This window comes from Plasmodium vivax, chromosome 9 (assembly GCF_000002415.2).
Source record: "Plasmodium vivax chromosome 9, whole genome shotgun sequence".
NCBI classification, from domain to species: domain Eukaryota; phylum Apicomplexa; class Aconoidasida; order Haemosporida; family Plasmodiidae; genus Plasmodium; species Plasmodium vivax.
In genome coordinates this window covers 1,821,732-1,845,739 of record NC_009914.1, presented here as the reverse complement: position 1 = coordinate 1,845,739, position 24,008 = coordinate 1,821,732, and the positions used below count along the sequence as shown (strand labels likewise).

At 45.2% G+C, this 24,008-nt stretch overlaps 4 protein-coding genes across 4 annotated transcripts; 2 read left to right on the top strand and 2 right to left on the bottom strand.

The window, feature by feature from the left end:
- Window positions 1–1,396: 1,396 nt before the first annotated feature.
- PVX_092940 (hypothetical protein) lies at window positions 1,397–2,893 on the bottom strand. Its single transcript, XM_001615530.1, has 3 exons — window positions 2,038–2,893; window positions 1,877–1,932; window positions 1,397–1,601 (listed from the first exon to the last, which is right to left on the bottom strand). The coding sequence occupies exons 1-3, from the start codon at window positions 2,048–2,050 to the stop codon at window positions 1,407–1,409; spliced, it is 264 nt and encodes an 87-aa protein (XP_001615580.1). The 5' UTR covers window positions 2,051–2,893; the 3' UTR covers window positions 1,397–1,406.
- A 1,752-nt stretch (window positions 2,894–4,645) lies between these two features.
- PVX_092935 (hypothetical protein, conserved) lies at window positions 4,646–14,209 on the top strand (the record flags this gene model as incomplete). Its single annotated transcript, XM_001615529.1, has 2 exons — window positions 4,646–5,831; window positions 5,957–14,209. 2 exons carry the CDS (start codon window positions 4,646–4,648, stop codon window positions 13,402–13,404), a joined length of 8,634 nt encoding a protein of 2,877 aa, XP_001615579.1. The 3' UTR covers window positions 13,405–14,209.
- A 400-nt stretch (window positions 14,210–14,609) lies between these two features.
- On the top strand, window positions 14,610–18,141 carry PVX_092930 (kinesin motor domain containing protein; the record flags this gene model as incomplete). Its single annotated transcript, XM_001615528.1, has 9 exons — window positions 14,610–14,862; window positions 15,043–15,188; window positions 15,329–15,386; window positions 15,535–15,638; window positions 15,777–15,824; window positions 15,953–16,068; window positions 16,211–16,279; window positions 16,413–16,614; window positions 16,753–18,141. 9 exons carry the CDS (start codon window positions 14,610–14,612, stop codon window positions 18,139–18,141), a joined length of 2,385 nt encoding a protein of 794 aa, XP_001615578.1.
- Window positions 18,142–19,147: 1,006 nt separating this feature from the next.
- Window positions 19,148–22,841, bottom strand: PVX_092925 (CCAAT-box DNA binding protein subunit B, putative; the record flags this gene model as incomplete). The annotated part of the gene is made up of 4 exons (XM_001615527.1): window positions 19,148–19,315; window positions 19,509–19,561; window positions 19,773–19,848; window positions 19,962–22,841. The coding sequence occupies 4 exons, from the start codon at window positions 22,839–22,841 to the stop codon at window positions 19,148–19,150; spliced, it is 3,177 nt and encodes a 1,058-aa protein (XP_001615577.1).
- Between the last annotated feature and the right edge of the window lie 1,167 nt (window positions 22,842–24,008).

Here is a 24,008-nt window from a genome sequence, read left to right as displayed (position 1 = left end):
ACATTTGTGGGAAGTCCACTACGCAGAAGCGTACCTCCTCATGCTAGTATTATTTTCCTGCAAAAGCGCCCCAAAATTACGTTTGGTAATGCCAAGAGACATAAAATAGGCCTTTAAAATTTAGTAGACACATCAATTACGTATTACGAGACGCCAATTTTACTCATTCAGCTCTTTCCAAAGGGGGCACATAATTTTCTGCTTTTCTGCTGATGATTAACACGCAGAACAGGCCCAGAAAAAAAGGGAAACAATTCACCCAAGTAACCATTTTGACCTTCTTTCCAATCATAGTCTTTTCTGTTCGCATAAACGGCTTCTTTTCTTTGGGGGATGTCACTTAAGTTAAGCAGTGACGGGTGTAAAACGCGCAACGCACACAGTCAACCACGAACGAATTGAAACGACGCTGCTTAGGGGTTGAAAGAAACGCAAAAAAATTGAGCAGCTGCCAATTCCGCTGCCCATGCCGCTATCTCCCCACCGCAGTGACGCTTGAATCCACCCCTCCAATTTCACTTAATCAACAAAAACGTGGCAACGAAAAACTGCAGCAAGCAAATGGGGAAGAAGCAAATCAGCAGCCTGTTTTTTTTTATAAACTTTGCCAGAATGAGGATGCAATCTGGTGGAAAAAAAAAAAAAAAAAAACACACAAATATAATTGCGCACATATTTACATATGTGCAAAATAAAAAAAACGCACTTTGCAGTTCGGACTCGAATCCCGCGCCGCTATCTACTCATTTGCGCGATGCTTACTGTACGTGGCCCAGACGATCGACCAAAGGGAAAATAAAAACCGCAGCATTCGACAAGGCACGAGCAAATTCACGACGGAGGAAAACACCAGCGGAAATTGGGCATAGCTAATGATGCACAGGAGCTGAAAAAAGTGTCTAAATTGGCGGAGAAAAGGGAAATACGCATATGTAACCACCCATAATGCAGAATGTAAGCACGTGCCCAAGCGGGATGCGCTCCTTCAAACATTCCCCACAGTGGAAACAGCCCAGGCAACTATTCCCTATGGTGAGAAAAAAACTACGCGCCCCTTACATATTTGTGTGCAGCAGGGATAAATTGAGGGAAACCAAAATGTGTCCAATGATGAAGGAAAAAAAAAAATAGGCAAAGGTATTCTTCTTGTCAGAGATTTCCTTATCTAAAAATATGATTCTTGGGTGGGGAGAAAACGGAGGGTGGCAGAGTGAATACCTCTACACACCTTCACATGTATGTGGTCCTGAAAAGACCCAAATGGCCGGCCGCGTAACTTGGGGTACTCCCAACAATCGTGGGACAACCCCCTCCACCGCAGTCGGCAAAAATTACATGGACAGTGTTATGTAGACGATGAAAGATCCCCATAAATCCCCTGAATGGAAGCAGTTAAAACAAAAATATTAAAATAAAGTAATAAAATTGCACACGAAGATGCTCAAAAGTGACACAAATGGACATAAAAAAAAATGCACAAATGTACTTCTCTCCAACTGCTCTTCCAAATAAGCATTACATTTCTTTACGGTGTTATCGTCATCGTACTGGTGAAAGCAGATGTGCAATATCTTCTTGTAGATACTTTTCGCGTCTCGTATCTGCGTTTCGATTGCAACGGTGAAGTGGGGGAAAAAAAAAAAATTACATTCACATATTAGCAGCGAGGCAGGACGTCAGATAGCTCTCTGCTACAAAATGAAGAAGCGAAGTTATATCGCCCTTTTGGCAAACTGGGGCGATTCCCCCTCATCGCTTCTTCGAGCACATACACATGTATATATGTATATATGTATATTTCCATTTATGCACACTGCGAGCCTCATTTGTTGGCAACAAATTGGACAGCTTCCCATTTTTTTTTTATTTTTCAAACCACTGTGTCCTTAACGGGCTCATCCATGGTGAACTCATAATTCGTAAAATGTGAAACTATAAAAAAAAGAGAAAAAAAAATGAACGTGTTGCCACGGATGTATGTCAGCTGCGGAAACTATATCGAACGGGAAGAGCCTTTAAGGACGGCCTGATGGTTACCTGTTGCCACCATGGTGCACACCTTTCTTGATACTATTCACTTGTAAAATTCGATTGCGAGCTGCACTTGTCTGGGTCTCTTATTTTCTCTCAGCTTAAAACGTGTCCTAGTCGAGCGCACTCTCCTTTACGCGTTCGATGGGATTCTATGCATGCACATTAAGATACACATTAACATACACATGCGCACGTGTTTCTCTCCTTTTTTTAAAATGTCAGCGCGCACAGCAAGCGAGTTCCCTCTGGGTTAAACCAACTCCACTCGCACTGTTTCGTTGCTTCTTTTTACACCTCAACTGTGTATTCCTTTTCATCCTTTTTTTTTTTTCTTTTTATTAGAAGCTTCATCCCTCTCTGCATATTTCCCGTTTTGTAATTTTAAGTAAACATCTTTTTTGTGCTATCATACACAGGGTTAAAATTAACACTTATTTCGCTTTCCCTACTTCACCAGCTTATTTTATTTTTTTTTTTTAACCTGTTCACTTTGGCAGTTTAATCTTGCCTTATTTTGTTTAATTTTTCCCTAATGCGTGAGTTATAACACGCCATTCCTGTCATTTTTAATTTCTCTTACAAGTTGGCGCTTCTTTTCTTTTCAAGAACGCGAGTGGCGCGCATACAAATGTATAGGTACATATACGTATGCATGACCCACACCGATATGTTTCCTTTTTTTTTTTCTTTAAATCAGTTAAAGCCTCTAACAGGAACGGAAACTGCTGGAAAAAAAACGCTAAGGGGGAATTCCCATTTTTGCTTTCACCAAATGGGCAGAACTTTGAGACGTTTCCTTTTTTTTTCCGCCCAAATCTTTCCACTGAAAAGGAGTAATTTTTTCTTTTTTTTCTTCCCCAATTAACATACTTAAGTGCATTTATAAAAAAAAAAATCATATGAAGACTGCACGCATGTAGATATATATGCTACCTAAGCAGGAAGGGAATTCCCTCCTTATGGACAGCGCACAGATCACCGTGTTGCATCTCAAATGGAGGTTAAACGGTCTATGTGATGAATGCCCCCTGTGTCTGCGGAAGCCCCGGAACGACCCGCAAGTCCATACATAAGTGTATACACATACACATGTGCACATGCCCGCGAGCCACTTTCTCTCCCCAATAAAACATCCTAACTAAGATAAAAAAAAAATTGCAAATAAATAGGTGCACTGCTTTTCCACAAATAACAAGTTGGCCGAATGATGAAGCAAAATACCTTAAGGACACAAATTGAAAAGCCATTCAAATAGGTGTAATGAAATTTCAAAAGTTTAAGTCCCTAAAGGTCCCACCCTTTTACACTTCCCAAACGTCTACATTTCAATGCCGCCACCCTGCATTATCATAACTAGCCCATTCGGTAATGCAAAAATTGAAGCACTATCAATGACGTGTTATCCAACCCCTAAAGGAAAATAAAGCAATGCCATTTCTGCGAAACTGTTTTGCGTAATTGTAGGAAAAAAAAAAAAAAAAAAGTTAATCCATTCACATAACGGTGCAATAGCAAAAACGGAGGGGGTGAAAAAAAAAGGATCAGAAGGAACACGTTTGATCCGCTGGAAAGGTATCTTGTCAGAGGGTAGTCTGGAAAAAAGGGGCACAAGTGAAGGTTTATATACGTGTGTGCATTTACCTACATAATTACGTACACTTGTTTGCACACCTCTGTAGAGGCATGCGCGTGCCGACGTGGTGATATGCGAACAGCTGAGCACAGCCCTTCGGGAATACCTCTACCCAGGGGGAAACGACCAAAATGCACACCCACCTTCTATTTTCCAAAAAGGCGCTGCACTAGGCTGATCCCTTTATGGGGAAACAGGTACCCAACCGCACACTCAGCATTTAGAGCATCCCCGTTCTTTCCCCTTTTCTGGGTGTATGTACACATGGCAGTCGAGCGAACACAGCAGGGTGTTTTAAGAATGTGCCAAGGCGGCTGATTGTTTTTTCAAATCCTGCAGTGGGACGATGTAAAGCGGCACGTTGCGCTACGTTGCGCTATGTTGCGCTGCGTTATGCTGTGTTATGCAATGCCGTACTATGTTATGTTTTTTTTAGAAAGTTCAGATTTTTTTCCAGTTTTCCATTCCTTTTGAATGACAGAAGACCGTGCTGCTTCTTCTACCGTCCCCTCTCCCGCTCTCTCTCTATCTCTCTCTATATATATATATTTTTTTTTTTTTTTCCCCTTGTGTGATAAACTGTCAACGTAGCTACACTACAAAGTTGGCAAACATTTTAGCATATGTACACATGTGTGCACATATGAGCCCTTTTTTGTATTTGCCCTTCGCAATTCTTTGTAGAATTAGATACCAAATAAGGGTAGTACAACACCGGTCATTAGAACCCGCCTGTGTGTATTTGTTCTGTGTCTACGTAGAACAGCAGCATGTACATGTGCAGGCGTGCAACGTATATTTTCCGCTTTTCATTCTTCGATCTCCGTTAAGGGGTATTTCTCACGGTTCATGTGTAACGAAGCTGCAGCGTCCTGCTTGACGGCAACTGCTGCTCGCTCTTCTGCACCTCTTTTTTTTTTCTTTTTTTTTTTTCCCCCCCCACCTGCTGCGTTTTCCTTTTACCGCTCTCTCCTCAAAATGAACTGTGAAGACGAAAAGGAAAAAATTAACAACTCTGTGACGGCTTACACGGGCGAAAAGAGGAGCGAAAAAAAGCTGCCCTTTTTCAACGGATTTGATGACTTCAAAATTGACTATTCCTTCTATAGAAAAAAAAAGCCCTCTTGTGGTGCGATAAAAAATCCGCCAAACGATGGGGATGATCGCAGTTGGGATGACCGCAGCTCGGATGAGAGCAAAGACGATTTGAAAAAGTTGATTCAAATTATAAACCACAACTACATCGACAAGCATTTTTATTTTAAAAAATTAAGCATCCGCGATTTGTACAAAATATTTGTCTACTCAAATTTTTTAACCAAGTCATTAATTTTGTACCCTTCTCTGATTCCTCACTTTGAAGGCATTATTGAGAAAGTGAAAAAAATAAAAAACGAACCCACCTTTCCAGGGGTGCAGGATGACCATTTTGTCTTTCCTCCCCTCGACTCAACCCCAAGCGGGGGTCGTCGGATTGGCGCGAGCAGCTCCATTCATAGTGCCGCCTTTGCCAGTGGCCCAGTTAAGGGTGAAAGAAATGGGGGGAAACATGCTGCACAAAATGGGGAAAAAACTGCTTTGCAACATGCCGCACAAACCGCGCACAAGAAAGCCCTCCTTCTGGACGCCAAGTCAAGGAGCAGCTTCATACCTGCTGAAGAAAACGACAGCGGGAAAGACGCGAACGCAGGGGGAAGCCACCCGTATCGAACAAGGAATAACCACAAAGGGGAACCTACCCTCGCGGGCAACACAAACAGGGATAAAATAAACAATGGGTCCTCCGAAATTGACGATGCAGATAAAACGTTCCCCAATTGTAATTACAACGGAGAAGTAATAGGGCAGAAGAAAAACACAGACTTTTTTCCATATGAGGGACCACCCAATTATGCCCCTAAAAATGTAGAGGTAAAAAATGTTCCCCACAACTCTAAAGTGAGCGTGAAAACCCCCTATGCTATTCATAATAGCCAAAGGAAAAATGCCAACTGCGAGTACGATCGGAGTGATGCAAATAATGCCATAAGTAGAGACAACCCTAGCGTGTCCATCCCATCAGCGGACAAAAATGTTCGTGTTTTTAAAAACATAAATGAATATGACATAATCGAGCTCAAAATAAGCGCTTCTTTCAACAACAAATATATCTGCCGCTATATAGGTAACACTTCGCTAGATAGAAGCAGGCTATTTGTGCATCATTTTTTTTTCTTCTCTTTTGAACTCCACCACGGTGGCTTCTCCCCCCATGTTGTGCTAATTTTTTTTCCTTTTCCCCCCCCTCAGGCATCCACAGCGGAATGACGCTATACAACATACACAGATGCATCTGCATATGCCTGGGAGTCAAAAAGGAAGACACGGACAACTACCTTCACGTTTTCATACTAAACAATGGTAACATTTACGGGAGCGGCAAAAAATGCAGCGTTAGCATCATCAGGAAAATTCAAATAAACACCGATCGACACATCACCTTCAAGCATATCGTCAAGACCCCGCTGTATCTCTACAAGGCAAAGGACGCAAGTAAAAACCACTTTTGCAACGATTTTCCCGTCAACTGCGCAAACACGTTCGATGAGAAGGCATGCGCGAATGGGGAAAGTCAGTACGGCGGGGAGAGCAACCCGAACGAGGTGATGCACAGCGAAAATGAGAGCAGCCAGAATGGGGGTGGCCCGAATGAGAGCAGTCAGAATGGGGGTGGCCCGAATGAGAGCAGCCCAAACAGCAGTGACCAACGCGTAGGTGACGCCAATTTAATAGCCATTTCAAACTTTGGGAAGTCCAGCAACGGCCAAACGTTTGTAGAATCAAATGAACTGCCTAACTATGATATGCTGAGCAGCGCGGACAGGGTCCCACAGATGAACCATTGCAATGTTAGTGTACCCCCATTAGGCACCACTAGTAAGGTAAATAAGTTTGCCAATTTAACCACCCCCTCCAGCAGCTTCTACACTCACTTGGGTAGCAACACATCTTACAACCTTAGCGATAATGTTAGCAATAACGGAAGGGGTAACTGCGGTGAGGGTCTGAACAGGGCGGTGTGCAACAGGACCATTCGCTTTAACCACGATGGCCAACTAAGTGCAACAGCTGTGGGGGAATATCTGCGTAAAAACGGAGGCGCCAATGGAGGCAGCACAAATCGCAGCTGCCCCTACGACCCAAGCGAAAACAACGTCAACTTAAGGAGCTTCCCCATTCAGGGTGAAAATATCAAAATGAGCGAATCTTCAAATAGCTTCCACTTGGGCGGACCTTCAAACTGCCCCCACTTGAACGAATTCCACTCCGACTTGGAACTACAAAAAGATGGCCAAAAAATAAGCGGCAATGACGACCGCGGTGTGAAGGGTCCACCCTCGAGTGAGAACGACGCAGGAGAGGATGCCCACGAAATGGAGGACGCCGCTGCTGAAGATGACTACAAAAGGGTAACGTGCGAAAAGGGACAACTTCGCAAAAATTGGCACGACCAAAATGGAAGCCATGTCCACTGCAAAAATGATGGCCCTTTCCGAAGTAACGAATCCACCCATGGTGACGCGACTCCTCGTGACGCTACCCATGCTGATGAGCACCCCCTGAACAAGCCAAGCGGAGAAGCTCACAAAGTGTTATCTCCAAACACTGGTAGAGACACCTGTCACCTTTACATGAATAGTCAGGAAGAAAATCCGAGCCGCTTGTTTAACACCATTTCGAGTGATGGCAGCCCCTACAAGCACGCCATGTCTGCCATCCCACCTGCAAAAAGTGATCACCCTTTCCACGCCGGCAATAATTACACATTCAGCGCACAGCAGAATGATACCCACAGCTACCATCCTAATGGAATGAAAACAGCTGAACAACATGAATTTGCAAATGAGGACCTGCAGTCAAATTGTCCCTATTCTGTAGATTTGTCCCCCCAGATTAGCGCCCATGTGAAGTTCAACCCTGCACGTGGCATGCGCAGTGTGGATCAAAAAAATGGGCCTCAAAGTGGAGAACAAAATGGGGCAAAAAATGCTACACACAGTGAACACATCATGGACGATGCAGACTACCCACCAATTGGAAGCAACTGCCGAGGTGATGGCCCTTCGAGCCCCTTTTTCTTTCCCACGAGTGCCCTCCCGGACCTTCCCTACAGCCTAAACGGGCTAAATACGCCAAATTATTTCTTTTACAAGCACGGAAATGAACTCACTGTGCATGGTAAGAATTCGCCCACCACCTGCAGCTACAATGCCCCCATGCACAATCAAGAGAACCACATAGAGTATCAAAATTTGATGAGCAATACTTTTCTTGAGAGAGACTTCCCCCATGTTAGCAGCCCCAATTGGTGCATCCCATCTGATCATTTCCCCCCCTCAAATAATACCGCTTATGCGAATGGATCCATGGCGAGCTCCTACATGGACAACTCATTTGCAGCTGCTCCACTTGATAGCACTTTCAATCCCCAGCAGGAGAGCAGCTACTGGGGGGATTCGAAATACGAAGCGGTTAATTCATCTGAGAGCAGCAAAAATAAAGACCACTTAGAAATATTGGAACAAAAACAACATAACGACGTTGCTGACTGTTGTGCTGCCACACACGCAGGGGGTAACGCCATGAGAAACACACCACCAAATAGCGGTAGAGGCGTAACTGAAAATTATCCCCCCTGGGGAAATAGCAATTCCACATCTGTGACGCATCTAAGAACCCATTTGAACAGAAAAATGGAGAATCAAGAGAATCATCCTGAGCTCCCAAAAGGAACAAATGAAAACTTGGGGAAAGAACCACTACAAAATTGTCTTGAAAAGAGCACAGTGAAACGTCACCCAAGTGGGAGAACCGATGAGGAAGAACCGAATGGAACAAACGAAAGTGCCGCTAAAGAGTGCATAAGCGGGAAAGACGCACATAACGAAAAACAACCTTTGGAAGAGGGCAAAAGCTACAAAGGCGTACAATGTGGAATCACCCCCAAATGTAGCAAAAATGAGAATGATACACAACGGAGTGAAGACCAAGTGACTCTTAGGGAAAACGTCGGAACGAACCGCGCAACACACCACAACGACGCAGAGGAATGTAAAAAAGGCCAACCAAAGGAGCAGACCCAGAAAATGAAAAATAGCCACCTCGTCGAAGGAACAAAAAACGGAGATACGCAAAAGGGGAGTGAACCCTCCGAAGAAATTATCCACAGCGATCGCGAAGGAGAAGCAAGCGATTTTAGCAACAGCGACTACGCGGGGGGGGAAAAACCAAGCGGCACCCTCAATACTCACAGCATGGATGACGAAAATGCCAAGGGGGGCGTAAAACCCAACCCTGTAAATTGCAACAAAATATGTGAAAGAAAATTGGGAGATGCTGCACACACCCAAGTGATCCACCAGGAGATCAACACGAAGGGGAATCTTCTCCAAATGGAAAATGCACACATCTGCAACATTTCAAACGCACACGATGATGCTACGAATGGCACCCTCGTTAGAACAGAACAAAACGGAGGTTCCAATTTTTACAACACTTTTAACGATGCTGAACGGGGAAAGAATGGACACAAATCACTTCAACAGGTTGGGTGCAGCCATACAGGAACAGCTCACCCCCAGAAAAAAGAGAGAAACGAACAGGCTTATGCATATTTACAAAATGGAGAGTACACTTCACCTGGTACCCACCTTTTGTGTGAACAAAATGGAAGCGATTTCCCCCCCACCGGATCAGTTCAAAGTGAAAAAATAAAAAAAGGCTCCACATATGAACACACTCATGAGGGGGAAACAGACATGCAAGGGAATGCGGAAGTGCTTCAAACACCCACTGCAAATCCAACCAACAGGGAACTACACCGTTTTGGCAAGATAAATGGGGAGAACGCCCCACCGTGTGGAGACGCACCAACGTTTGGAGATACCCTTCCCTGTGGAGACGCACCAAGCCGAAGAAGAACCACAGAGGAACCCATTTTAAGCCGCGAAAAAATCGAATCAAAGGAGCAACACAAACATTCGACAGTTAACAAAAAGGAGAATTACGAAAGAGACATAAAACAAGGCATTCAGATAATTCCCAGAAACGACCATTTTCACGAAGACGATGAAGGTAGCCATTTTTTTACACTTGAGCAAAGGGAAGGCATTCCCCCAAACGGCCTCACCGAAACGGAGCAGCTCATTCTAGAGTATCATCCCCACCTAAATGAAGAACTCAATAGTGAAGAAGATTCCCCTCCCCTGAACGAGCAGAGTACCTACTTGCAGCATATACAGAAGATGGTTCTAATTAGTCCACACGAAAGCAGCGATCGTGTTACCACCAACATGTCCGGTGGACCCATGCACACAAGTCATTTTAGCCAATTCGAAAGAGAAAACCAGTCCAATTTGTTCCTCCACCAAAATGCAAAAGGGGATTGCAAACAGTGGGAACAAAGGTTATATAAGGAGCACTTTTACACGAATGGAAAAATGAATTATCTAGAAGGAAACACCACCCCGTGTTGTAGCAACCCTCCAAGGGATGCAGGTAATGCCATCCCAAATGAGCTCACCAATAATATTCACCAGACTAACCTCTTGGCAGACTACAACTCGTACAGCAAATGCACCAACGAAATGGTTAACAAAAATCAATGCTCACTCAACGTAGAAAATAAGAGCGGTGCCTATCTTAAGACGTCACTTCATTTTAAAAAGGACCTTTCAAACACGACGTGTATGCAAGTGGCTAATGGGGAAAACGACCATGGGAACAGTGACCACAACCCCTATTACATGAGCATGCTTCCGATGAGTAACCAAAATGGGGTGGACTTCTTCAGCCCGGGCAAGCACTACGCGAAGAGTGGCAGCCTGCACACCACTTCGAACACGCTTATGACCGTGGACACGGCGGTGGACACGACCGACTGTATGCAGGGCAGTCCGCACGGCGAGCAACGGGCCGGCCAGCGGGGCATCCAACAGGGCAACCCCCCTAACAGCCCAAGCGCAGCAGAAAACGCCACCTACTTCCCCCACTTTAACACCCCCGAACGGGTCAACCAAAACTACCAGCACAGTTACTATCACATTGCGCCAAGTGAAAAGGAGCTACCCGAGCAGCCTCCATTCTACGCTGGCTCAAACACCATGCACAATGAAGAAACCGATCAAACAAACTTCACTCCCTCCCTGTGCGAAGGTCAGAAGGAAAAAATTCTACAAAAGAGCAATTTCGAGGCTGCCAAAAGTAGACAGAGGCAGAATAGCAGAGTGGCCCCCAACCAGCAATACATCATCGGTGGTGATGGCGAAATAAGGCACAACGACCAACGTGTCTTCCCCAACCCTGCATCTGACATGCCATCTCCCCCTGCCTCTATCATCGGTGAAGGTATAAATTGTTCAGCTCCCCCTGCCATGCATACTTCCCCCACTAACTACACTAACTGTGAATACGAGTTTAGCGTGCAAAGGAACCTCCAGTACGATCACCACAACCTGTGCGGCACACACAAACAGAGTTACCACCCCCCCTACTCTCAAAGTGATAACCCCATAAACAGTTACAATGACTACCCCTGTGATGCGTCTACCTACATGATGAATAGCAACGCGAATGACTATTCCAGTACGTTCAGCGTGGGTAGCCTCAGAAATGCAGACAATAATGTCTTAAGGGAGGACAGCTACTACGGTAGTGTGAGCCAGGGGGGGTACCTGAACATTAACGAGGCAGGGATGCACAACGCAGCGGTTGGCACCTTCACGCATATGGATGAGATGAGCCAAAGGGGTTGCGCCACGACGAATGAGATGGCTTCTAATAACTGCGTCCAAAGCATACCCCATGAGGAGGGCATCAACTTGAGGGACCTGCGAGACGATCAGGTCACCTTAGGCGACTGCCTAAATTCTGCCCACGCGAAAGGGGGAAACGAAGTGGGAGCCGAGCAAAAGGAACGGGGTAGCGAAATGGGCAGCGCAAAAGGCAGCGAAAAAGGCAGCGAAAAGGGCAGCGAAAAGGGCAGCCAAAAGGGCAGCCAAAGAAGCAGCGAGCAAAGCGAAGGGGGAAGCGAACAAAGCGAAAGAACCTTCGAGGAAAACAAATCGAGCTTCTCCATGCTGTACCTCTTTGGAAAAGTAAAATTCAACATAAGCATCATCGACATTATACACAACAAAACCAACTCGCATGACCTCCTGTGGGTCCCCAGGTGCTGCAATGGAAGCTACGGGACGTTCCTAAAAAATAACTACTTAAACGCCAGCGAAATAGACAAGCACGTGCCGGAAGAGCACATCGATATCGACTGCATAAACCTCAAGCTCATGGAAACCAGGTTCAGCAAAAACGTGGCTAGCTCAAGAACCACCAAAAGGAAAAGGATGATTGACATTGATAAAACGGTGCTCCACTTTTACAAAGAACACATCAGCGAGTTCTTCAATAATAAAAATAAAATCATTAGACTGACCAAAAAGCTGTGCAAGTATAAAAAAAAACGGAAATATAACAGCAGCGATAATGGGAAGGGTGCCGGGAAGGGCCCCTCCAAGGGCGCCTCCAAAGGTGCATCGAAAGGTGCGTCGAAAGGTGCGTCGAAGGGTACGTTGAAGAGCTCCGGAAAGGGTGATGAGGATATCAACGCCCACCCCTACGAAACGCGCAAATGTGTGAGCACCAAAACGGCCAGTAAAACCAAATATAAGGGGAAAAAGAAGCTAAGCCGCCAGGCTTCCCTCGGCGAGGACGCCGGGGTGGATCCCAGCGTGGACGGTGAAAATGGTGCGGAGCGCAGCGAGGAAGACGACGCAATGTGTGCCAGCCTAAATGACGCCCCCAATGAGGTAGACCATTCCCACTTAAATGGCCCCCCCAATGAGGCAGACGCCTATGCGCAAAGTTACGCCCCAAACTACGCCGACGACCAGGCGCACCCGACCTACTATCACCCCCCAAGGGATGACAACAGAGACTACTACCACTGCCACACACCAAACGAACTCGGCGTGAACCAAATGCATGCCGCAAATGCAGGCGAACACAACTACCTCTTTAACGAACGTGTAAACAGAAACGCCAACAAAATGGCAATGCAGAATGAGCTGCTCCCAAACGAGCAACCCTTTAACGACCCTTTTGTTAATAACATGTTGGGCGATATGTCAACGAGAAACCTAAGTAGAAATAATTTCTTCCCAAATGTGATGTATCCCCATTTTAGCGAGCACAACGATGTTCCCTCGGCTCACCACCAGCATAATCAGCCTCACCACAATCAGCTTCAGCTTCAACATCAGCATAATCAGCTTCAACATCACCACCACCATGAGGGGGGGAGCTACCCAGACCTGCGAGAGGAAGGCCCCCCCAACGGCGGCACCCTCGGCAACCTTCCCCCAACCGGGTACTACCACCAGCCGACTACTCCATACTTCTTTAACAGCAATCCAAACGCCTTTAAAGCAAACTTTGCAAATACTGCCAATAAACGAAAAGGAAAAAATCAGCCCAAATCTCAAATGAGCTCCTTCAACGGAAACAACGCAGACACGAAAACGGCACTGAACTTATCTCAGATACTTGAAGGGAATAATAATTTTATTAACATTTCCAACACGTTTATTAATACAAAATTTGCCAAAGAGCTTCACCAGACGAACGACCTGCTGGTCAACCAGAATAACTTCGATTTGAACGTCATGTCTGGCGGGTTAAATGCGAACCAGTTCACGCCGTAGGGTGCGCCTCATAGGGCGCCTCATAGGGTACCTCATAGGGCACTTCATAGTGCACATCATAGTGTGTGTGGTGGTATGCAGGTAAATAACGAGTGAACGAAACAGCGTCGAATTCCTTTACGTCGCACTCCTTCACACCGCATAGCTCAACGGGTTGAAAGCACCTAGAAGTTTGCACGAGAAGGGAGTTCCTCTGGAATAGGACTTTCCTTGCCGACCCCCCCCAATGCACACACCCGTCTAAGCAAAAACGATATGTTCAACCATCCCCCGGTTGGATTTTAACTCCAGTTTGCTCACCGCGTTTGTCTATACATACCTACAGACATACGTACAGGTCCATTTAGACTGCGCGAAAACGCATCACAGGGAGTTTCCCTCTCTCTTTCTTTCTCTTTTTTTTTTAGTCCAATCGCTCCATTTTTTTACGTAATATGTGTAGCTCAACTTCCAAAATGAAACTGCGATAGGGAGAAGTTTCTCCTCGAAGGAACCCCCACTTGGGGGGAAATTCAGCTGTTTAGATTTCCCTACGCATCATACACTGATCCGCACGTGCGCATGATGAGATTCGTCCCCAAAATGTATTTCCAATTTGGAGGGGAAAAAAAAAACGTCTATTGGGGGAAATGTTCACCTTTGTATATAAAGTGCAGAAGCTCTCCTGCGAGAGTGTCACCATGGGGAATGCTTTTCGAACGCATCTGCAATGGTCTCTAATGCGTGCCGTTTCATTCCGTTGCGTTTTTCTCATGCGATTACTTTCCCTGCTCATCGCTCCCTCTGGTGCAGTGCCTAATAAACGATCGCAAGACAAAGTGGGAAAAAAAAAAAAAAAAAAAGATGAAGAGAAAGAGAAAATAACCTCATTGGTAATATTACACCCGGGGGAAGCACCCTCTTGGCATATCAATTGGACTTTCCAAAAAATCCGTGTACATCTTACTCTTCATTGTCTGGAAAAATCTTATGAGGCATTTTTGATGAACTCTCACGTTAGGGGCATCCGCACGGATGACGCGCTCTCGGGGGGTACTCATTTGTCCACACATAAGTACATCTCCGTTTTTAAGTAAATGCACAAGTTCGTCTAATGCGTGCTCGCCACTTAGCGCCTGCTGCGTGCTGATTAACGGCCTTCCCTCAATGGCGTCACCCCCACGGAGCCGCCCCAAAATATCCCACAGACAAATGCACACCTAAACATGAACGAGCACATCAAGGTGTTCCTGCGAATTAAACCTAACGTGGAAAATCTGTCCAAGTTAAAAAGCGAAGACTGCGCCTTGTACAAAGTTAACAATAACCAGTTGCACCTGTTTGAAAAAAAAAAAAGTTACAATGATACCAGCGAGCTGAAGACCAGGACGTTCAATTTCAATTACATTTTCGACGCAGACGTTAAGCAGAGTGATGTATTTGAGTTGATCGGGAAGAATCTCATCAACAACTTCGTCAGTAAGGGCGCCTTCGCCAGTGCGCTGCTCTGCTTTTGTGTTAATTGGGCATATGCGGGTGAATCTATTCATCACGCCGCTTCTCACCACTCCATTTTCACCACTCCATTGTCATCACTCCATTATCACCGCTCCACTTTTACCACTCCATTCTCACCGCTCCCTTCCCCCCCTGCACAAGACGGGTACAACAGCTCCATCTTGGCATATGGAAACACCAACAGCGGGAAGACGTACACCCTCTATGGGGACAGGACCGACTCGGAGAACAGGCAGCACCACGGGATGATTTACCTATCGCTCAGCTACTTTTTCCAGTTGAAGAAAGTGAACAAGGCACGTAGAAAAAAAGAACCGCCTTGTCAAAGCGAATGAGCATATGCATAAGCTCATGTGTATGATTGTTCATGCAAGAGCTGATGCCACTCCTCCTCCGCCTCGCCACTCCTTCCTCCGCCCCCCCTCAGAGCACTGAAATCTCCGTGTCCATAGTGGAGATCTACCTCGAAAAAATCAGGGACTTGGGTAAGGCCCATTCTTTATCATCACATCTCCCCACATAAACGAATAAAAACGCATGCACAGAAAAAACAGACATGAAGAGTATACCAAAAAAAAATGCACACTCGTCATCCCGGCCGATTCCTTTGCTGCCCTCCCCTTCCTCCTTCAGGAAAGATATTCCAACTGTCGCAGATGGCCACGACCACCGATGACACCATCAAGTATTACTCACAGTTTCGCGATAACATAATTAGAGAAGACGAAAAGGGGAATGTTAAAAGGAAAGAGATGAAAGGAAAAAAAAAAAGGAGAGAAAGATTGAGAGGCAAAACAAATTGAAAAAAAAATAATATAATAAAATAAAATAAAAGCCTTTCCCTGCACACCCCCACACCCCCGCTACACTTCCAGACGTACGTGGAAAACATCACCCTGCTGCCCATAAAGAACATTGACGATGTAAGGGGAGGGTCCTCCTTAAAATGAGTCCTGCATAATTTTACTATCTCGCTCATGTGCACACATATGCGTATGTATTCCCACATGCATGTGGCATCTCCTCTTCAACGCACCCCCCCCCCCCTCAGGTCAAGAACATCATAAACCTATGCTTTAAGTACAGGAAAACGCACGGCACCAAAAAAAATTTGGTGTCCTCCAGATCTCACTGTCTGCTGACAGTTTACCAGCACCGACTAGCCAAGTAGGACCCCCCTAATGGCATCTCCGAGCTGCTCTTTTTTTCGCCACCCTACCCAAGTCTGCTCAACTTCGTGCACATTTTCACACCCCAAGGGTAACTCAACATTTGATGTGCACACCTCCCCTGCCTCCCCAACTTGCAGGGAAAAGGAACTCATTTCGCAGATAAACTACATCGATTTGGCTGGATCAGAAAAATTTAACGACATAGAGTTAGGCTTACTGAAAAAGCAGAAAAGGGGTGCCCTCCTAAAGAAAGTTTCACTCGAATATGTAGCAGCTACACACATGCTACTAACCCAATGATAAATGAACATCCCTTTCTTTTTGTTTTCCCCCCCAAAGGATGGTCAACAAGAAGGAACTCATAAACATCAACAACACCTTGTCTGTCCTCAACCGAGTGATAATTGCGCTAAGCACTCAGAACAAAATTGGGAAAAATCTGGACAAGGCAAAAGCAACGGACGAATTAAAAGGTGAAGCCTGCTGTGTGGCTAATGTGCACATTCCGTATAGGGACTCCAAGTTGACGAGGCTGCTGAAAGTACTGTTTTCAAAAATAAAAAAACTTTTCCTTAAAAGAAGGGGAAGTTGCCTTTCCTGTCTGGCCAAGACGAGCGAATAGTTCCTATTTGTAGCATCACCTTTGCGTACTGATGCTTCCCCTTTACCCCTCCCCCAGAACAGCCTCAACGGGAACTCCTTCACGTACATCCTCATCTGCCTTAACCTGAACAGCCACAAAATTGAAGATTTTATAAACAGCTTAATATTCGCAAAGAGGTGCAAAATGATTAAACAGAAAATAAAAAAAAACAAAGTAGCCAAATGTTCATCCCAGTCAGACAGCGCCAGAAGTAACTCCTCTTCTGACGAAGACTCCTACGAAAGTTTCGATTCCAGTGGCGAAAAATATCATTTCTTAGCGCAAGAAAATAAAAATAATGACCTTCCCCATTTGGACGCACTTGCTTACACCAAAAGAAGGAACAAATGCAGAGCAACGAATAACAGCATTGACGCAATGATAAACAAACTGCTAGTCCGATTCACGCACATCATTAAGAGGAAACACAACGACCTAGTTAAACAGAAAAATTCTGTAGCAAACAATTTAATTAAAATGATAAAGTTTGAGGAAAACAACCAGGAAGAGTTGCTCAGAAATAAAAATTATTTCAAAAAAATTTTGAAAAAAAAAAAAAAAGAATTACTCATAAACAAGGAACATTTAAATCGTCTTATTCATGCAAAGGGGGTTAAACCGATCAACCTGAGGGAGTATTCTCAGGGTGAACTTCCAGGACACAAACATGCGGCAGCGGATATGGCAGACCAGCTCAGTTTAAATCTTCCCGATGAATTACATTCCACGGACATTCAGGGCGGGGAAGAACACACTTCGCTCGCTGTCCAAAAGGAGGAGCAAAATTTTGTGAACCAAGGGGGGAGTGGCACCCCCGTCTGGCAGGGCGACGTGCGGCAAAGTGGTCCAAACGAGAGTAGTCAAAATGGAGACGTGGCTACAAAGGACGTGGCTACACAGGATATGGTTACAAATGACATAACTACACTTGATATGGCTACACTCGATATGGAGACGCGCCCCGTACCCTTTGCCGCTTCCACCGCTCCCACCGCTCCCACTGCTCCCACTGCTCCCCCCACCGATGACGACCCGACCAAAGGCACAAATGACATCAAACGAACCCACGCAGACATCGATGAGCTATTCCAAATGGAGCTAAATAAACTGAATGAAAAAATAAAAATGCTAATCAAATTAAACTTTCGAAATATCTCCCTATTTACAAACATTGACACGTTAGCTAATATTCTTCAGAATGTGTACCAAAAAAAATACAGCGTCGTGCTGAGGAATGGGAAAAAAACGCTCAACATTACAAATTACAATTATGATGAATTTAAAAAATTGTGCGAGTTTGCTCCCCCAAATCAGTCAGAGTTGGGTGACGACGACGCGCGTTTAGAAGGGCTCGATCGGGATATAGTTTCCCTGTATCGAAGGATAAACGGAAAAAAAGCGACACACGGGGAGGTAGGCAGCTAGCCAAAAGAGAAAGAAAAAAAAAAAAAAAAAAAAAAAAAAAGCCATTTTAATTGCATACCAGTTGCCCTTCCAACGTTGCACTTTCTTCACCACGCGATGCAACCCATTTGGCTACCCCCCTGTGTCCTCCCCATTTGGGCAATTCCCTCATCAAACTTTAACTGCCTTTTCATTTTTAATCAACATTGCTGCTCTTTTTTGAAATATTCGCACACCAGTTTGTCTAATTTTTGCCATGCGCACGATTGCCAATAGGAATTCCACACAGGGATTTTTTTTTTTTTTGCTTTTTTTTGCTTCCCTCTGCCGGCCTCTCCGCTTCATCCCCCCAGTTGGCGCGTTCGACCGACCTGCCTACGCCCCCTTGAAAAGTTGTAGTCAAGTTCAAACGTTGAGGGGGTGAGAGGAGTTAATAAAATTGTTTACAAAAAAGTAGATCACATTGCGTTGTCTTAAAATGAGAGGAAAAAAGGTGCACATGAAGGGTACGCATATACCCCTACACATGCACGCGCAAAAACCTTCTTCTTTTTCTTCTTCAAAAAGGACCACACCTGGCCGAAACGAAATAAAATAAAACAAAACAAAACGAAACAAACAGGCATCAAAACGAGAAACTCCAAAGGGGGGGAGCAACACACCGCGCGAGTTACCTCATCCCTGCGAGTCGCCTATCATCCGCAGCTTCCCCATTGGCTTCACTCCACTTTCATTTTTTAAATCAATCAATACGCACATCAGTATCGTTAACAAACAGAAATTAAAAAAAAAAAATAAAGTAAAATGAAAAAAAAAAAAAATAAATAAAATAAAATAAAAAAATGAGAAAAAAAAAAAATAAAAAAAAAAACAAAAGTATGGTGCACATATGCACATCCGCACGGATACATTCATAAAAAATTAAAACCTGTTGGCGTAATTTTTTCTCACTCGAATTTTAATACATGTAGTTTATATTGTTTTCAAACATTTCGTTCGGGTTTCTATACATGTTGTTCATCAGATGTTAGGTGTCTTTCGTCAAGATGACATTGTCTGCTCCCTTGCCCATAATTGCATTGTTGTTCATGTTAACGTCGCTTAGGCTCTTCTTCATTGTGGCGTTTTCCTCAAGCGGGGCCTTCGAACCTTCGCTTTTCTTCTCATGGCAGTTGGAGTTGTTCATCCCTTTGAGCTGCAGGGGGGAAGTTTTTTTTTTTTATCAGAATTTCGCGTCTAATGGGTGTTTTCTCCCACGTTTGCGGCAGGAGGGTAGCTTTCGCCCCTTTTTGCGCCAAGAAGGTATGTGCTTCTCTACCACATTTCCCACTCGACGCTCATTCTGGCCAGTTGGCGATTTTTCCCTTTTGGGCGCGTTTCTCCCTTACCTGCTTCCACTTGGTGAGGTACTCATAAAGAGGTTCAACGTAGTCGTTAAATCCTAAGGGGGGCGGCGATAAGTGGGGTGTGGTGATGAAGGGTGTTGCGGCGATGAAGGACGGTGCCTCTACACAAACTGATCTACCCATTCGGGTGAATAAGTAACCGCATATGCGTGTGCGGCTAAAAGGAAGGCCTCCACGGCAAAGTTGCGCTAAACCCGCGCCGCAACTTCGCCGCAACTTCGCTGCAGCTTCGCTGTGGGGGCCTACCCAATTTCTCCATGGAAAACAAAATGTCCTCGCCGCTGATGGTCTTTCTCCTCTCCCTGAGGCACCTGTCGCTGGCCTGCCGAGAAAAAGAAAAAAAAAATGAAGCGCAAAAAAAAGAAAAAAATATACATATCTTCACACTGTTGAAGCGAAGTCAGACTGCCCCTGCACGCCTGCACGCCTGCCCACCGCTCTCACCTCGCTGGTCAGGAACTGTATAAACTCCGTGACGCACTCGCGTATTATGTCTTTGCTTTCCTTGGCCACCTTAGCAGACGCCGGCAAAATTCTTTTCATAATTCTGCTAATATTGGCTATTGGCAATAACGTCTCACTGTCCGCTTTAGTCTTCTTCTTATCATTTACATCAAACTGATTTGAGTCCTTCTTCTCCAAATTATCATCACTAGAATTTTTGCCATCATCGGACAGGTTATTATTTTCGTTGTCCACATCTGCATATTCATTACAGTTGTCCTTCACACTTTTGGCTGCCACCTGAATATGCTGAGAATAGCCATCCGCGTTATGCTCAATTTGGGCGTCATTAACATTATGGGTTATATTCGCTTTACAGTTCGGGTTTGAATCCTCACCACTGGGTTGTGGGTGCGTTGGCACATATGCACCATTCGTGTCTACGCTTCCCTGAACAACTTTTCCCACTACATTTGACTTATCAAATGAGCTATACATGGTAAAGGACTTTCCATTATCATATGAAGAATCAGTGGTCATGTTATCCTTGTTCACGGGGATAACCCCCCCAAGGTTCTCCTTTGAATAACTTAAAAAAATTTCCCCTTGTTTGTTTTGATTCCCTTGTTGGGGGTTAACATATGGTTGGCCTTTGCCACAACTTTCGTAGGTTACCTTCTCCCCCTTCTGTTCTCCATACGATTCGCCATGTGCATGTTCGGTGAAGGTCTTATTTACATTCTCCTCAGGGGATGCATAGGGGGATTCATTCTGGTCGTTCAATTTTCTTTCCTTGTTCACTTCTTCGTTGGTGAAACTGTCTCTTCTCCTTTTATTATTATTGGGCACTATCTGGTAGGCGCTTTCCATTTGGACATTTTCGGACTCAATTTTGGGGTCCTCCTTTTCGTTTTTCACTTCACTGCCATCCTCCACCAATTCGTATTCATTTGCATTATCACTTATCGTGCTATTGATCGTGTCATCCATGGCGTTGCTTGCCTTCATGTAGGAGTAAAGACCATCCTTGTTGTCCTTCCCGTTCGTGTGGCTCAACTTGGTCACTTTGAAATCGCTCGGGTGGTCCTTACTCTTCAGAGGTTCCGCACTGGGGCCTCTCGTTCCGTTCTGCTCCTGCTTGGTGGTACCATCTCCATGGACGATACCACCGCTTCCGCCATCGCCTACTCCGCCGCCTACAGCGCTGCCCTCCTTCGGGGGGCTATTCACAGTCGTCACGTTCGAGTCGCGCTCCCCCTCCTGCGCTGCATCATCGCTGGAGACCTTCATCCGCGTCACGTTCGCCGGAGCAGCAACGCTCACGCCGTTGTAAAACTCTTCCGTATTACTTCCTCCGCTCGGAATGGCACTACGAATGGTTTTCCCCACCAGCGCATCTTCGCCAGTCATCTCTCCGTAATTCTCTCCACCCTGTGTGCCCTTTTCATTGGCGCAATTTTTCACGCTCTTCTCGTGACCTACTTTTTGTTCACTGCTTGGGAACTCTTCGCCCGTTGCGTCATCTGCACCTTCGTTCTGCTCACCGCTATCACTTTCGACGGTGCCCTCCTTTCTAGTTGCGCTTCCCCCGTTGTCATTTTGCTGACTCGTAGGAGGATCCCCCTCATTCGGCTGATTCCCCTTTATGCGGTCACTTCCTTTCTCCACAGCAGCAGCGTCTACGTTTGTTTTCGCTTGTCGATCCCCCCACGTAGCACCACCTAGAGCTTCCTCCCCATTGCCATTTTTATCTGCACCATGTGGATCGTTTTCACAAGGTGCGCCACTTAGACTATCATCACTGCGCTCATTGTGCACCTGCGTGTCTGTTGCATTCTCTTCGGCAATAATTCCTGCTGGACCGTTTGTCTTAACCGCATTCGATTCGAAATTTGGGAGACTCTTTTTTTCACCCTGTTCACTTTTGGGAGGGGGCACTGCGTCTGAAATTTCCTGCTCAAATTTGCCCTCACTTCTAACCTCACTTCTGCCCACCCCCTGGTCGTAAAAATTTATATCCGACTCTACCGCATCAAAATGGGCGTCGACCCCCCTACAGCCACTCCCATCCCGCTCATCATCTTTCTCTCGTTTATCAAAATGGAGGTACTCCTTCCCAACCTCCTTCATTTCTTTATACTGCATCTTTCCATAATCCCCATTTGAAGCTAATTCATCGTAAGCATGACCACGTTGGGTACTGAAGTAGGTGTGCTGTCTTCCCTCCCCGTCCATATTGACCTCCTCCAATGGGTGGGAAGAACCCGTTTTACTCTTCTCTCCATGAATTTCATCATCTTCGAAACTTTTGCTACCGCTTCTATCATCACTATCGCTCTTCATGCCATACATGTAATCGCCCGCCTTCTCCATGCCGCTACTGTTTAGCTTATCTTCTGTGTTTAAATTGTTTGCACTTTGAAAACTTCCACTCTGATTAATGCCCACCGATTCGTCTCCCTCCATTGGCAGCATATTGCTATCCTCCCAATTATTCTCAGGGGAAACATTTTGCACACAAGTCATATTTTTACTTTTCATAATTTTTGAAATGGCTTGCATTTCCTGGCTAGCCAAAACTTCATTATCGTATCCATATTTGTATTCCTCGTTCAGGTGATTTTCACTTTCTATTGTGGATATTAGCTTGTTGTTAAGGCTGCTGTCTTCATCGAAGTTTTTGCTCTTCACATCTTCCGCATCGTAACTTCCATTCATGTCTGCCTTACCGAGATAATCGTATCGAACTACGCTCATGTTCGTATCATCCTTATCGTCTTCCACCTCCGTTTTTAAGGATGGATCTCCATTTTGTGCATTTTGTGCATTTTGAACATTTCGTGAATTGACGTAAATTTCCTCATTCTTCATTTTTTCTGCTTTAAAACGGGGTGCAATCATGCATGAGAAGAATGGCTACCGATGGAGGGGCCACTTGTGATGCCTCTTCTTCTGCTGCTGCTGATTGGTCAGACGGCAGGGATGCAAAAAAAAAAAAAAAAAAAAAAAAAAAAGGGAAATCCCACAATGCTGACTGCGCTGTGCGTTCACGTAAAAACAGGCAAAGAGGAAAAACTTGGAGGAGGAATCACACAGAGGGGGGGTAACATAAACAGAGGAAAAGGAACAACATTACACATATGTGCGTACACATGTGTGCATATACATGCTCGCACAGGGGTGAGAATAAATTAATAAAGACAGAGGTGTGAAAATGCACATCCCTTACGGCCACAATATCTCGTTCAGGGAGTCACTCGTGGCGATGCGAAAAAATAAAAATCATGCTGCAAAAAGAAGGAAGGAAAGGAAGCGCGTCTATCTGTCGACAGTTCCTTCTGAGCAATTTTGCAGGCTCACACCTTTGCCTATTTTTTGGCACATTCTGCGTCCAACGTGGAGGTCTACTTGTTGGTCTACTTGGTTGGCCCAGTTGGTGGCTCCCTCCTTGGCTACTCCCTCGCTACTTCGCTGCTATCCTCCTGCTATTTAGCCGCTCTCCCAACCGGTTTTTTTGGCCTAGCTTTTTTCTCACCTGCAGCTCGTTTATCCGCTTTTCCGCTTATCCTGCGCCCCCTCGACTGACTTTCCTCCCAAAGTTCACTTGGCCCGCTTTGACTTTTCCTTTTCTTCCTCTTCCCACTTCCTCCTTTCTTCCGCTTTCTCCCTGCGTTTTTTTTTTTTTTTTTTCCTTACTCCTCTTCGAATGCAAATTTCGCGTGACAAAACAAAACAAATGATTTCTTCATGGCAAATATTTGTGCACATGAATGTTCATTTTTTTTTTCTTTTATTTTCCAATCAAAGGCAAAATACAACAGAAAATGAAAATTAATCGCGGGCACAGAAAATATATTTACAAACGTGCGCTCGAGTACAAATATGTATACGCTGCCACTGCGTGGGAGTGATGTGTACGCGAATAAGCGAACGGAGATGCACAGGCGGATGCAAAGGCGGACGCAAAAGCGAACGGCGATGCGATTGCAAACGTACGTGTGAGGGTACGCAAATGCATATAACACCCCTGCGCATGGG